Here is a 13583-nt window from a genome sequence, read left to right as displayed (position 1 = left end):
TAAATATCTCGCTACTTCTTTCGGTAAACAATTATATTTATCTTAAAAACAATTCAAGGCAATCCGATTGCTCATCTGAAAAATAAATAAATAAATTAAAAATAAAATATATTTAATGCAAAATTACCTTATCTCATAAAAAAATTGCCTGACCGGTAGTTTTTGCCAGGTAAGAAATTAAAATACTTCTTATTTTCTATTTACAAGATGGCATTAGGTTACGGTATTCAAAATGAAGGCACCCCTTATATTCCAAATAAGCTAAAACTTGGGGATGAACTGCTTTATCACTTGTAAACATTGAAAAACGACTGAAAATCCTTCGTCGCCGACACGGGAGAACGCGAGCATGGATGGTAACCGTGACAAAAACGACATTATTTACATTGGCGTATTCACGTATTTTTCACAAGCCGTTGCGGAGAAAAAATATTGAAGTATTATGCTCGAAATGGTCCGAAAATTTTATTTGTACTATGTAAGCTGTTTACCAAAAGACTCATATCTCTACTCTCGACTATCTTCCTCGCGCGATGGGTTACTCGCCAGAAAAATCCATTAATTCTTCCCCGCTTTCTTCGATAGTGGAATTGTCTGGCTCTTGGGGGAAAGAGGAGGGTTCACGGGGCCTCCCTACCTCTGCAATTGTGCTTGGGGCTCTTGGCGAGGGTTAAAGTACATAGTCAAGTTGCACCATTTTCACAAACCAATCAAGTCAAATCGATTCCCAGTGGACAAGGAACGCGTAAGGAATATGCAAAGGTCGACTTCGGAGAATAACGGTGACAGCTGCGCCGGGCATGTGGACCGACTTTGAAAGTGACTGTACATGACTCAAGAGGATAGGAGTGGGAATTCATTTTTCCATGGAACAATTAAGGACTTTTAAGAATGCTAGGCCAAACTCAGGCAGTCAAATCTCTAAGGAAGCTTGCCTTAATTTTTTTTTCTCATACGTGCACAAGAGATGTTCGGCCCCTCAAACCTCTTTGAGACAGTTTGATGTCGTGACTTTGCACAGCAGGACACTAGTGCAATGAACAGAAGCAACAGATTGGTGTTCAATAGTCATTCCAAATAAACACGGGTAATCAGAGTAATTGTACCATAGTTGTGGTGTGAGGAGAAATTAATAATTTTAATTTTAGCTGAGTGAGTGAGGTAGAGTGGAAGCCTAGCGTAATGAGTGCTCATAATACCATGGAAATTACTCACTAAATCGAGCACTCGTTACATCCAAAGGTGTTGAATAAACCCACCTATTTCTCATAGTCGTTCATATTTATAGTTTCTTTTGTTTACATGGTATTTGATGAAGTCATTTCAGGCATAATCTGGTGGAGTATGAACATATTTAAACAAAGAAACAGGACATTTTCCATTACAAAATAGTAATTCCACTAGTTTTGGAGATTTTCCTCTCGTTCTTATATTATTTTATTGCCGAAGAAAGCTGTTTAGACAGCGTAACTTGTTCAAATTAATGTATTAGGTATGCTGTGGAAGTTTTTGGTTAATTTTGCCATGGCGATAATATCAGCTTTGTCAAGTTTTTGAATGTTAACCAATGCGTATGTCAGCTGGGAAAATTGGCCTGAAGGTTCACTGAAATACGTCATGTTTCAGTGGTTGAGGATACTTCCCCCATAGTCACAGTTTCTACTACTCTAATTCAATAAGCTCCCAGAAAATAGTGTCAATGACTATTTATTTACACTAGTAACCACCTCACAATAAGCGATTTTAGCTATCAGTAAAGTTATTCTGCTGTTTTAACATTTTTATGACTGTTTACTCAGCCTTGGTGGGGGCGGTACACAGTCGTTGCTCACTAACCTAAGGTTGATTGCTCTTTTACCATCTTGGTAATAACTGTGATTTTTCTGCATGGCAAGAGCTGCCAAGGGTCTTGATCAATCTACATGCCTATGCATGCGTGAAAGATTGAAATATACATCGCCATCAGCATGCAGCAACAAGTGACATGGCTCTAGATTTCCATAAGTTAAAAATCTATTTCAGGGCACAATCTAACTACGACAGTGATGCACACTCCACTCTCACCACTGGCATCCCTAACACAGAAGAAGACAGAGGGGCTTTAAAGACGGCTAGTGTTCGGACATGACTGCCTTTGGGTGTTATGGATGTGTCGCACATCTCATGTTATTAGTTTACTAAACAGATAATACAACACACAATACATTTAATTTTTGCTCTGCAGTGCATCGCCTTTGAGAGATGTCTGTCGTAATAACGAGAGATGTCTGTCGTAATACCACGGAAGGAACTTTTTGGCCTCTTTGTATCCAATTTATTTTACAAGTAAAACATGGCCGTTTGGCGGTACAAAGACTATCACTAGCTGTAAGACAATTCTTACACCATCTCATACTCGCTATGCCCGGCTTGCACTGTATCTAAGCCTTGGAGATGGAATTACAAATTAAAATTCAGAGACATTAAATACAGATTGCTGCTTCATTGTATTTACAACCTCACCTCGAGATTACCATTTCCACTGAAATAAACAAAGCTCAGGCACAAATTAAAAAAAAAAAAATTCCTAGCTTATAGATATCATAAACGTTTTTACCAAGATGGATTGAATTATTATAGTGAGCACAATGATAATATTCAAATTGTGCTTCTGGTGCTGCATTGAATTCATGATGAATTTTTTCTTTCACCTGAAGAGTCCAAGTCAGCTTCACCCAGAAATCATGTGCAACGGAGGAGAAGATGCTCCTCGCCAATACCGACCCAAACGTTACATTAATCCGAAGAATGTTCAACAATTGCTGGGGTAGCATTACCTCCAAGTATAACTATAATATACTAATCATATCCCTTCATTTGAAAGTTACAAAATGTTTACCAACGTCTCAGAGGAAAGCAACATATTCAGGTGGGTAAAATCTCAATTTTTGCCTATGACGTTTCGAGTTCTTCCTCAGGGCTGCTGTTCCACATAGCTTCGAGTTCTGTTCTACTACCACTATGTACTGCTGAAGCCAGAGTCAAGAGCTCGAAACGCTGGCTAAAATGGACAATTTCACCTGATGGGAATCCCCAGAATAGTTTCCCCACATTATTCGCCGGGAAAGCATCAAATCATATTTCAACATACAAGTACATACAAGTTTCTGACTAGGCAAAGAAGCACATTTCAGTATTGGTAAAACTGATATATGTAATTTAAACTATTGATACTCTTTGTAGGAGTTATAAATCATTGACTAATGGCAATGAGGATCAGATGTATACATATGTAAGATAAAAAGATTACAGTGGCGATGGTAATTAATGTGAAAACCAGTTGATTTTCAACATTTTCAATCCGAGAGCGATATTTATGCACACACAAAACGAAGTAATACAAAATCCAATGTGTTAAACAAGGGGTCAAATCTACCGTAGGCCGCAACTTGTGAGCCTGAATGAAAATGAGCACAATTTACGCTTTGTACTGTATGGGATCATCGCTGGGTTTGACCTTTCAATGGTCGAGTTCCGAGCCCAACGGCCAAGATAGCAAATGCACGGATAAGGATGATGGACAGTGGTCTTACTTCTTTAGGGTCAACACAGCAATTGCATTTTTCCCCAATACTCTCTACATTTGGGATTTTAACTTAACAGAGGAATTATGAATGGCTTAGTTTTGCTCCCACGAGTATCATTTCATATCAAAAATGAACTCACACATATACACTATAATTACATGCTGGGACAAAACTAAACAAGCTCATATTAATGCTTTGCTCAGGGTTGAAACATGCCAAAGGAAATAGTTTCGTTATATTTTGATTGTTCTCCATGAATAAGAGGTATTTTCTACAAAAATACATATAATTAAATTCAAACAAATTTGCTTTCACTGAATGGTTGCAAGGCGTCATTAAATTGAGGTGATTATCCATCCACAAATAACTTCTGACCACAACTTGAATTTTGAAGGTTCCCTAGAAAGTTGAATTGTATTGAATAGAAGTGCGATGACCCACATATGCTTTGTGAACATAAACTAACTGCATGTAGAGTGATCTGGTGTTATGATAAGACATGGCCTGGTAATTTCATGAAATTTCTGAGGGTCTAAGAGCTCTTCATCTCAAGTTGGCTCTGCCTTCCGCTGCCCCACAGATTCTGCCACCAACCTGAGTACGTACATTTATCATTGCATCTCCTTCATTTCTAAAGCCGTACACATTTGACTTCAAGCCCCATCACACTCAATCCTAGCAGGGACATCATATTATGATGAGAGATGCACAAATTGAAGAGTGTGCTGTGGTTTGGCATGACAGGCACGAGTGTACATCATACGGTCAGTGGCTTCAACATCAATCAATGGCATGCCAGATCACCACAACACTTGAGAATCATTCCAATTGATTCTATGGCCTCCACTCACACTAATCTCAACTAATGCTGATTTTTCTGGTTGACCAGCATGGAAATGGCTTTCATGTTCTTTCAGTTGTGTAGATCAAAAGGATTCCGGCCTCGGTGGCGGTGGGGTAAAGTCCTCGCCTGCCAAACCGTAGGTCGTGGGTTCGAATCCCGCCTGGGTAGGTGATCCCTATCCAGGGCATGGATGTTTGTGTTGTACTTTGTTCATATTGGAAACCTTCGTTGTAAAAGGCCGTTATGTGCTGTTTACGGGGGATGTGATAAATAAATAAAAAATTCCTGACTCCTTCCAATTCACCATGTTCCACTCATGTCTTACAGCCAACATTCAAATCAGCTCAACAATCGGGACAGACATTAATTACCCTACACTTCAGAGCAGACGTCACTCATTCTCTTGATAACTCTAACAGTTAGAGGCAAAATGTTGATCAAAAATGATTTGGATGCAGTAGTTCCCTTAAGGAACACTAATGATTGATAAAAGGAAGCTGCATAAGCTTCCAAAAAAATCTTTAACGTGTTATATGGCAGCAAAATATAACACTCATAATGATAAACAATAATACATGGAGGGTGCAAGCTAAATTAATGTGAAGGCTGTGAGATTGAAAGAGCACAAAATGAAAGTTAACTACAAAAATAATTAGCAAAACAAAAACTTTTATTAAGACCCATGCAAGTACAGTTACCACAATTTCTGCAGAGATCATACTCATGTTTCGCATTAACAACATTTACACATTCACAAGACATTTATTTAAATTAAAATAATACAATTTGTAAAAAAAATTCTACCCGAACTTCAAAACTACTATTAAAATTATAAATCAATAGAAATGAGTAAGAGTTCATTAACAAAACATTAGACAACAAAAAGGTATTAAACAAGTAAATTATAAACTGCCTCAATATTACTGGAGCAACACCTACTCACAATAATTAATAATCTTCACTAGCACAGCCAGAAAAAACAATGATAACATTAGGTACATTACAAACATATGTAATATAAACTACAACCACACAATCCCTCTCAATAAATAGCACAGCATAAAATGGAAAGGAGTATCACTCGCAAGATGAAAGGAGCGTGGGCTGAAAGGACACAAACACACCGGGATAAGAGGAGGAGGCGGAGGAGGGGGCGGAGCAATAACTGCCTTCAATCCCACTGCCGCCTATCACAACCTAGAATGCTAACAAAAATCAACACTAAAAAGTTCATCCCCTCAATTCCCTAACCCACTTTCAACAAATGTCAAACTCTGGGTGTTGCAGAAAAGAATGCACGCTTTGCAATTTATAATAATAATAATAATCACTTGATCACATGCACATGTTCATAAACAACAAAATTGGCTCCAGGAGCCCAAACTGCTTTTGAGTCTAAAATTTTTAATTTGCTCCCCCTGTTCCAATTTAACACGTATTTCTCCAACAAGTAAGTTCAATGCTGAACTTAAAAACATTTGTAACTAAATGCTACTACAGCATGAATGAGTTTCATGATGGAGAGTGATTGTAGCATTGTGTTAATATTCTGTCATCCAAATTTTTCATTGGTGACTAATTAATTATGTCAGCAGTATTTCTTGTGTATAAATGGAAACTTGAAATTATTAGTTCATTTAACTTTCGACATGATTTACATCTTTGCCTGGTGTACAAATAAAGCTATTATTAAAAATAATTTTGTGAATGAGGAGACCATTTATGTCATGAAGTACACTATAAAAGAAAATATCTGAGAGGCACAATCTGTGTGAAGGGTATGTTAGTGAGTGGTTCAACTGAAAGATCTTGTTGCCAGAGTACACTGACAAATAATTTCAAATTAACTCAGACAGCAGTTTCGACTAAGTCCTCGGTTCACACTAGTTTTATGATCTGGGTCTAAATTGACGTAAATGGAATGCTAGAATATTGAGTGCTATGATTAGCTAACACCATGCCATAGAAGTTGACTTCACTCCTCCTCCTGATGCAAATTCAACCAAAGGAGAAAAGTATGCCATCAACTGGAACGGCCTGCCAAAAATCACACTATGGCAGCTATATCGATCTAACACTTCCACTGCATATTTGAGAAACCCTGGAGCAGAGCAGAGCACACTCTTGTAGACCCCAGTCCACCCTCTACGCAAGGTTTTGCAGAGGAAAGCCTCTTCCGTGACAGATAAGTAAAACTCGCAAAATTTTTCAGTGGTCATAGGTTGATAAAACTAGTATTTATCGAGTTTTTCAAAAAATTTGTTTAATTAAGTACCAAATAGCAATGAAATCCATTGATATCCACTCAATTCAAATAAAGACAAGCCAGAGAAGATACTAATGGGACGAAATGTTTGTGGCTCCAGGGGATGGAATGTGTCAACTGAACAGAAAGCAATGGAGGGACTAGTTTGGAAAAGATGGGAGAGGGCAACCGATAGCGCATGACTCTCAAGAAAGAAAGGAAATTTGCACCAGAAATTGATGGGGGAGAGAGAAAAGAAGCATGTAAAATGAGAGGTCATCAAATGCAATGCATCATTTGTCCTGCAATTGCACGTACACTTGTCGGAGGACGACTGCATTGAAGTGGAGAGGAGATGCTGATCCATTCCAAGATAATAATAATGCAAAATGGATGAATCTCGGGGAAACAGAGAGAAACACATTTGTGTTTCACTTAACACATTGCGTACCGGGGTAAGCTACTGTTTAGAATATAACTTTACCCAATCAAACGTTATGATGCATCAATTCATTATGAATAGCGAACAACAACTGAAAACGTACTAACGAATACGTATTGTATGCTTTAAAATTGTTTAGGTTGACGCGCCTAAATGACGAGAATCTTCGTCATCTGTCCGGAACGTTTGGGGAAAAAATGACTAGAATTCTCGCCATCCGTACGCAACGTGTTAAGAGGTTGGCCTCGATATCAATATTTAAGAGGGAAGGGTCAATGAAGCAGTCAGTCAAGTGACTTCAGGCACGAAAATTGAAATGGACAGACATGTGCTTCACTCTCACTTATTGTGAGACACACGTGTATGCGAAAGGGGCAACAAGGGTAGAAGTGCTGCACCCAAGCAATCCACAGGAGAGGGGTGGGAACAGGCAGGGAAATGCTGAGGGGTGAGATATGCGTCACTTGGGCCACAATCCCGAGCTCGTGGCATTTGCCTGGAGGCTGTCACATTGGTTGTTCAGCGGTGACAACAGTTCCACCACAGGACATTCTTCTTGCGATTTCATCCGAGTAATCTCCTCCACGTCCATCGAAACGTCGTCAACAACAGAGATGGAGGAGACTACCCAAATTAAATCCTGAAAAGAATTTACTACAACTATTCGCTGGGGAAAAGTGAAGACGGTTCCACCGCCATTCCATTAAGTTGAAGTGAGTGTGGTTGTTTCCAGGTGTAAGTCACGTGTTTCAAGGTGAGGACCTTAGAAAGGCAATCAAAACTCCTTTCATTATACACTACTCTTGCACAATGCAGTGATAACGGGTCACCGAGTGGAGCCCACCTCACCAGAGTAAAAGCAGACACAAGAATCACTTCAACCTGGAGACGAAAGCTGGAGTGCTGGTGAACCACCATTCAAAAACCAATGTGACAGCATCCCAAAAAATGACAAATCGACCTTAGTAACGTCACATAAGGCTTCACACACTGTAATCCCTTGCACTCTTCAGCAACAAAGAGAATCTTGATGAGAATGTGCCTCTGAAAGGCAGAAATGATTAAAATAGATGAGCAAGAAAGATGCCTGCCAATTGAAGCCCTGGTCCCCAAGAACCATACAGCAGCAGCAGCTGAGTGATCCACAATGTGCGGCGGGGAGATGACAGACCCAGCGAATTGGTTTGCAAGGTAGGACGTCAAACCACTGCGCAACAACGGGCATTGCATTGTCACACACCATGCCATGAAGTCCTGTCATGCAAAAGTTGCCCGAGAAGCAACTGCTGCAGGACGTGGTTATCTTATATCAAGCAGTGAGATCACACCCATCTGCAATATGTACTTGGAAACCAGGCAGTGGCAGTGCTGCCAAGGGTGCTTGGTCCTTGAGTAGCAGGGCTCGAGAGAACCATCAAAGCATACAGGCAATATGCTCCAGTCAATCAGGGCAAAGCAACTAAAATGCTGTGGAGGACATGCTCAAGCTCACAATTGATGAGCAAACATTGCAGGCACAGCTGAGAGTAAATTACATTTGAAAACAGTCCAATGCTTGTAAATAATGCATACAAAAACTACACAAACATCACCATTGAATGCACTAGATAAGTGTAAGAAGTAAGAGGGTTTTAAAACTGATGAGGTGAATTATGCTTTTGCTGCATGCAGAATCACATTCCAGAGCAACACGAGGAAGACGAGGTGGGCGTCCGCAGCAAAATGAATGCACAGACTGAGAACACTTTGGGAAAGGCAACCATCCATTTTGAGTACCCCCGACTGGTTTCAACACTTTCAAGTGAAGTAAATACCCTTGTAAATGTAAAATAATATTTCCACCAGGAATGTCACATTAATGTTGTGTTTAACCAAGTAGAGCGTTGTGTGGACTTTCAATCTATTTATTTATTTAGCCATGAGCTTGCAAACCACCAAAGGAGAGCATATTAGAAGGTGTCAGGAGAGGGGGAAGCGCTCACTGACAGCACTTGCTCCCCCTTTCATGGCCTTGGCCATGAGATTATGCGGGAGTATCGATAGGCTATCTTTGGCAGAATGAAAACAAATTGCCAGATAAATTATGTAGATGAGGAGCCCACAATTATCTAAATTATAACAAATAGGAGAAAACACTCTAATGCATATAATTGTTATGCATTTTCAATGAAACTTTTAAATGCAATCAAGAATAAAAAATAGATGCAACGATTTTCAAAAGTCAAGCATCCAAGAAGAGATTGTCACAAATTTCAATGAAAGATGGAAGTTGCTACTGGGAAATTTTAGAGGTTTCCAAGATATTAGAGGAAACAATCAAGAAGCTAATATGTATATTATTAATAAAGAGAAAAATCCACAACAAAATCTTCCCTCTCCAACTGGCCTCTGCAGTTTTGATGCATGTAACGGCGAATGAGGAAAGGGTGCAGCTAGGGCTTGGCATACAGGAAGCATGCAAATTACGCAACAAATGTGCTCAAGGCGGTCAGGCAGGGAGAGGGGGGAGGCTAGAGGGAGGTAGTGCGCAAATAAACACGCAAAGGGTGCGCCACACGCCGCCACCCACCTGAGTTGAGTTCCCGGACGAGTGTGGACATGGCATTGGTGACTGAGTCGGCCGCAACGAGCAGGTCGTTGCGCAGGCTGCGGCCCGATGAGGGGGGACCAGACGAGGAAGGTGTGGGGGACGTGCCCCCCTGCGATGACGACAGCAGCATCTGCTGTTGCTGTTGTTGCGGCGGCTGTTGCATGGCCTGCGCCTGCTGCATTGCGTCAAGGGGAGCAGGGGGCGGTGCTGAGGGAGGGGGAGGGGGTGACTTGGTGGAGCGCGGGGACGAGTTGGGCGTGGACCGGGGCGATGACTGATGGTTCTGCAGATTGATTGGGGGAAAGAGGGGAATGCACATTGACGAGAGAGAGAAGGGGGGAAGGGGGAGAGAGAGAGAGAGAGAGAGAAAGAAGAGCACAATGATCACGCACGTCGCCCTGAAGCTGTAAAACGTCATCGAGGAAGTGACTAAACAAAGCAAATGCCACTTTTATGATTACTTGAGATACACCTTCACTTGTGGTCATGTGCAGCCAACAGACTATTGAACAATGCAAATTGCCTATCACAAAATTTGCATAATGCAACTCCAAAATCACCACTACTGATAATGTTTTCTAAGAGTTCTGATAGGTGGGGGGGACTGAGATAATAGAAAACTCATACGAAGATGGAATTCATAATGAGAGAGCTCCAAGTACTGACTATAAATAATTTGATGCATCCTAACTTAAGAATCATGCTCAAAACAAAATAATGGTGCCCCACACAACGCTGCTTTCATAGTAAATGGGAAATCAAGGATTTGCTGAAAACTGGCATATTATCAGAGAAAGACTACCAAGAGGAAACCTGGCAAAATTGGTGTGCCCACAGCTACACAACCACAAGGACACTCAAAAGACAATATAATTAGCACAGGCCAACTTGCATTGCTTGGCAGTCGGATCTTATTCGAAGATGTGGTGCTTGCACTAGCCACAATATGTCACAATTAACATGTAACAAAACTGATTTGGAGGAGTAGCGTAAGAGGGCACAAAGCATCATGTAAATGATAAAATAGCAAAGTAACACACTTGCAAATCTCAACCTGAAGAAAAGAAATTGGTTTGGATGAAAAGTATAGGGGAAAGTTAAAAACTACAATATAGCAATCCAATCAAAACAATTGAAAACATGGACAATACATATGTGCAAATGATTGACTTACACAGAAAGTATAAGAGATGGTAAAACATCCAAAGATGGAAAAGTAGCTAGGTGGTACACTTGAGTATGCGATGATGAGCCCTGTATGTACTAGCGACCAAATGTCATATTCAACATATAACAATGCAGCATTGCCCAAAAAACATGGATATTGGAGGAACTAACGAGAGATGATCAAGGAGAAGAAAAATCGTAATGAGGGATACTTAGAGAGAGCATTTATAGCGAGATTATATGAGAACAGCATGACTCTATCCAGAGTAGATTAACCCAACAAAATTTATTAAAGAGCATAAAATAACCATATTTACTGAATATTTCAAATGTTAATAGCAAAACTAGAATACCCAAATAGATCAATACTCACCGTGCTAAGACAACCAAGGAATCTTATGCCAAATAAACCCATGGACAGAAAGAGAGTGAACAAGAGGGAGATCGTCGGAGCTGATCAAAGGAGACGGACGCACGAGAGAAGGAAATATTTGGATCAAAAGAGGCAAAGTAATTGATTGCAAGAAGATAAAAAGTAAAGAACAATTGTCACTGAGATTATACAAGAACATTGAAGAAGTGGTCTAATAATTCACTGAAGGTTTTAGTAGTGTGAGGACAACTCACAGCCATTGACAATATGTGAGACAGAGAAGAATAAGCCACGAGTACAGATGTTAGACATCTGACACACAATTAGAGATAGTGAAAAGATGATTATAATCATCAAGGGAGCTTATACTTTATATTAATACTTTGAAAATAGTATCTTGATACATGAGCATGTATGTATGTATATATAATCAAGTTCTATTTAATGCATTGCGTAGTAATCACGTAAAATATACTTGAATAGCTAAGAGCTCAATGATGAGCTGAGCAGTGGAAACATAAACAGATAGATAGGTTGAAGAGGCAGGCAGCCCCTGGGTGGATCACGGACACTCCACAGAGAGAGAAAGAGAAATCATTGGGACCTCACTCCCAACACGCATTCAACTTGCAATGAATGATATCAATTAGTTAGATAATTGGGGCAAAATAGGTATCTCTTACTAAATACTCCACTAATTATTCAATCCAATTACATACGCCTAATCACCTGCAACTGAATACTACCACTGGATGATGAAATGTACGCAGGGTATAAACATTGCCAGAAAGGAAAGAAAAAAAAAAAAAACATCTTCCTGTCTTAGCAAAAAGTTGAAATAAATGACTTTGAAGTGATGTATCTTGGTAACTACTTGATTGGATATAATTAAATAAACCGTGAATGATAAGAAATTTATTTCCACATTTCTTCCATCATAAACTCGTCCTTGCATTGACAATTCTACTATTCAGCTTTGTAAGATTAAAGGGACCGTTTTTTAATGCTTGGAATATGCTTATGTAACTTGGAATGTTCATTTTTCAAAAAAAAACTTCTCCAAATATTGACTTGAGAATTGATGAAATTAAGGAACTAACACTTATTAATGCATATCTCAGAGAAGAAATTTAAAATCATTATATATCAGTGCCAAACACTGTTGTTGTAGGTAACTCCACTATTTTTGGTAGACTAATAAAACCACTCTCCCCTCCACATACATGCACAGTTGAAGATTAATGGAATAAAAATATTTGAAACATTGATTGTTTCTATTTTGATATTTGTTAACCCTGGGCGCGTTTAGTGCAGCAGATGAGAGGGGGAGGAGGGATAGGAGAAGTGAAAGGGAATCCACAAGCGAAGGAGAAGCAGCCAACCAATGACCAATGGCAACCAGCCCTACAGAAAGGTCCAATTCATGAGAAAAATCACCTTGGAAGCAAGTTAATCGTCACTGATTTTCCCCAGCAAGACTACAAAGTGCACCACTCTCCGGCAGAAAATTTTATAAATAAAAGGTGATTAAAATAAAAATTTATAAATTTTTGTGGTTTTAACAACAATTTTCTTCAACTTAGCATGAATATGATGCTGAAACTGCTTGCAAATTTCCATCAAGTCTGAAAACAATAAAAATAGCATAATTTTGTTTAAAAACAATTTCTGGCTCAAGTAAAATTTGAACAAATGTCTACCCAGACGTATGCATTTATCAGACTCAATTCATTCCTGCATAACTTTAAATGCACACACAACTTTCTCAAGGTGTACAAAGTAAATGCAGATCGGACCTACCAGAAATATGTAAATACATTTGTTATCATGAAACACAAATGGCAAATTTTCAGCTGTAAAATGAATGCAACTTGGTGAAGTTTTCAGTGAAAGTGTACAACATTTGAAAGTTTTTGCTAAGAGATTATTGAATAGAAAATTGGATATTAGGTGAACTCTCCATTATATGAAGCAGGATATTACGAAATTTTCGATAATACTACGTGAAATAGTGGTCCCAACGAAAAGTCTATGGTAAATACTTGGAGCTATTCGCTAATTTTAGCAATTCATTTTGGAGGCTACTCATAATGAAGAGGCACTTCCAACTCTAACCATGAACTTTCTTGTAGCACTCCTACCCGTTCCCCCACTCCGAGAGATCTTTCTTTCCAAAACCTTTGTTTACTCTCTCCTACCGCCTTTTGCTGATCTTCCAGACACCCAACTTACGCATCCCAAAAACTCGATATTATGCAGTGCCTATTTTTTGGTCCCGCTGACTTCGTTTAATCGTGAGTTTACTGTAAAACTTATCCACGGAATCTAATATGTATGAATAAACATGAAACTAAAC

At 39.4% G+C, this 13583-nt stretch overlaps 1 protein-coding gene across 1 annotated transcript in view; it reads right to left on the bottom strand.

Annotated features, from left to right (window-relative positions):
* LOC124156658 (dystrobrevin beta) overlaps window positions 1-13583 on the bottom strand; it is a 102075-nt gene that overhangs the window by 27661 nt on the left and 60831 nt on the right. Inside the window, exon 12 of the mRNA XM_046531318.1 lies at window positions 9667-9970. Coding sequence (XP_046387274.1) covers window positions 9667-9970 — 304 coding nt within the window. The remainder of the gene's footprint in view (window positions 1-9666; window positions 9971-13583) is intronic.

This window comes from Ischnura elegans, chromosome 3 (assembly GCF_921293095.1).
Source record: "Ischnura elegans chromosome 3, ioIscEleg1.1, whole genome shotgun sequence".
In the NCBI taxonomy this organism is placed as follows: domain Eukaryota; kingdom Metazoa; phylum Arthropoda; class Insecta; order Odonata; family Coenagrionidae; genus Ischnura; species Ischnura elegans.
This window is presented reverse-complemented; position numbering and strand designations above follow the sequence as displayed.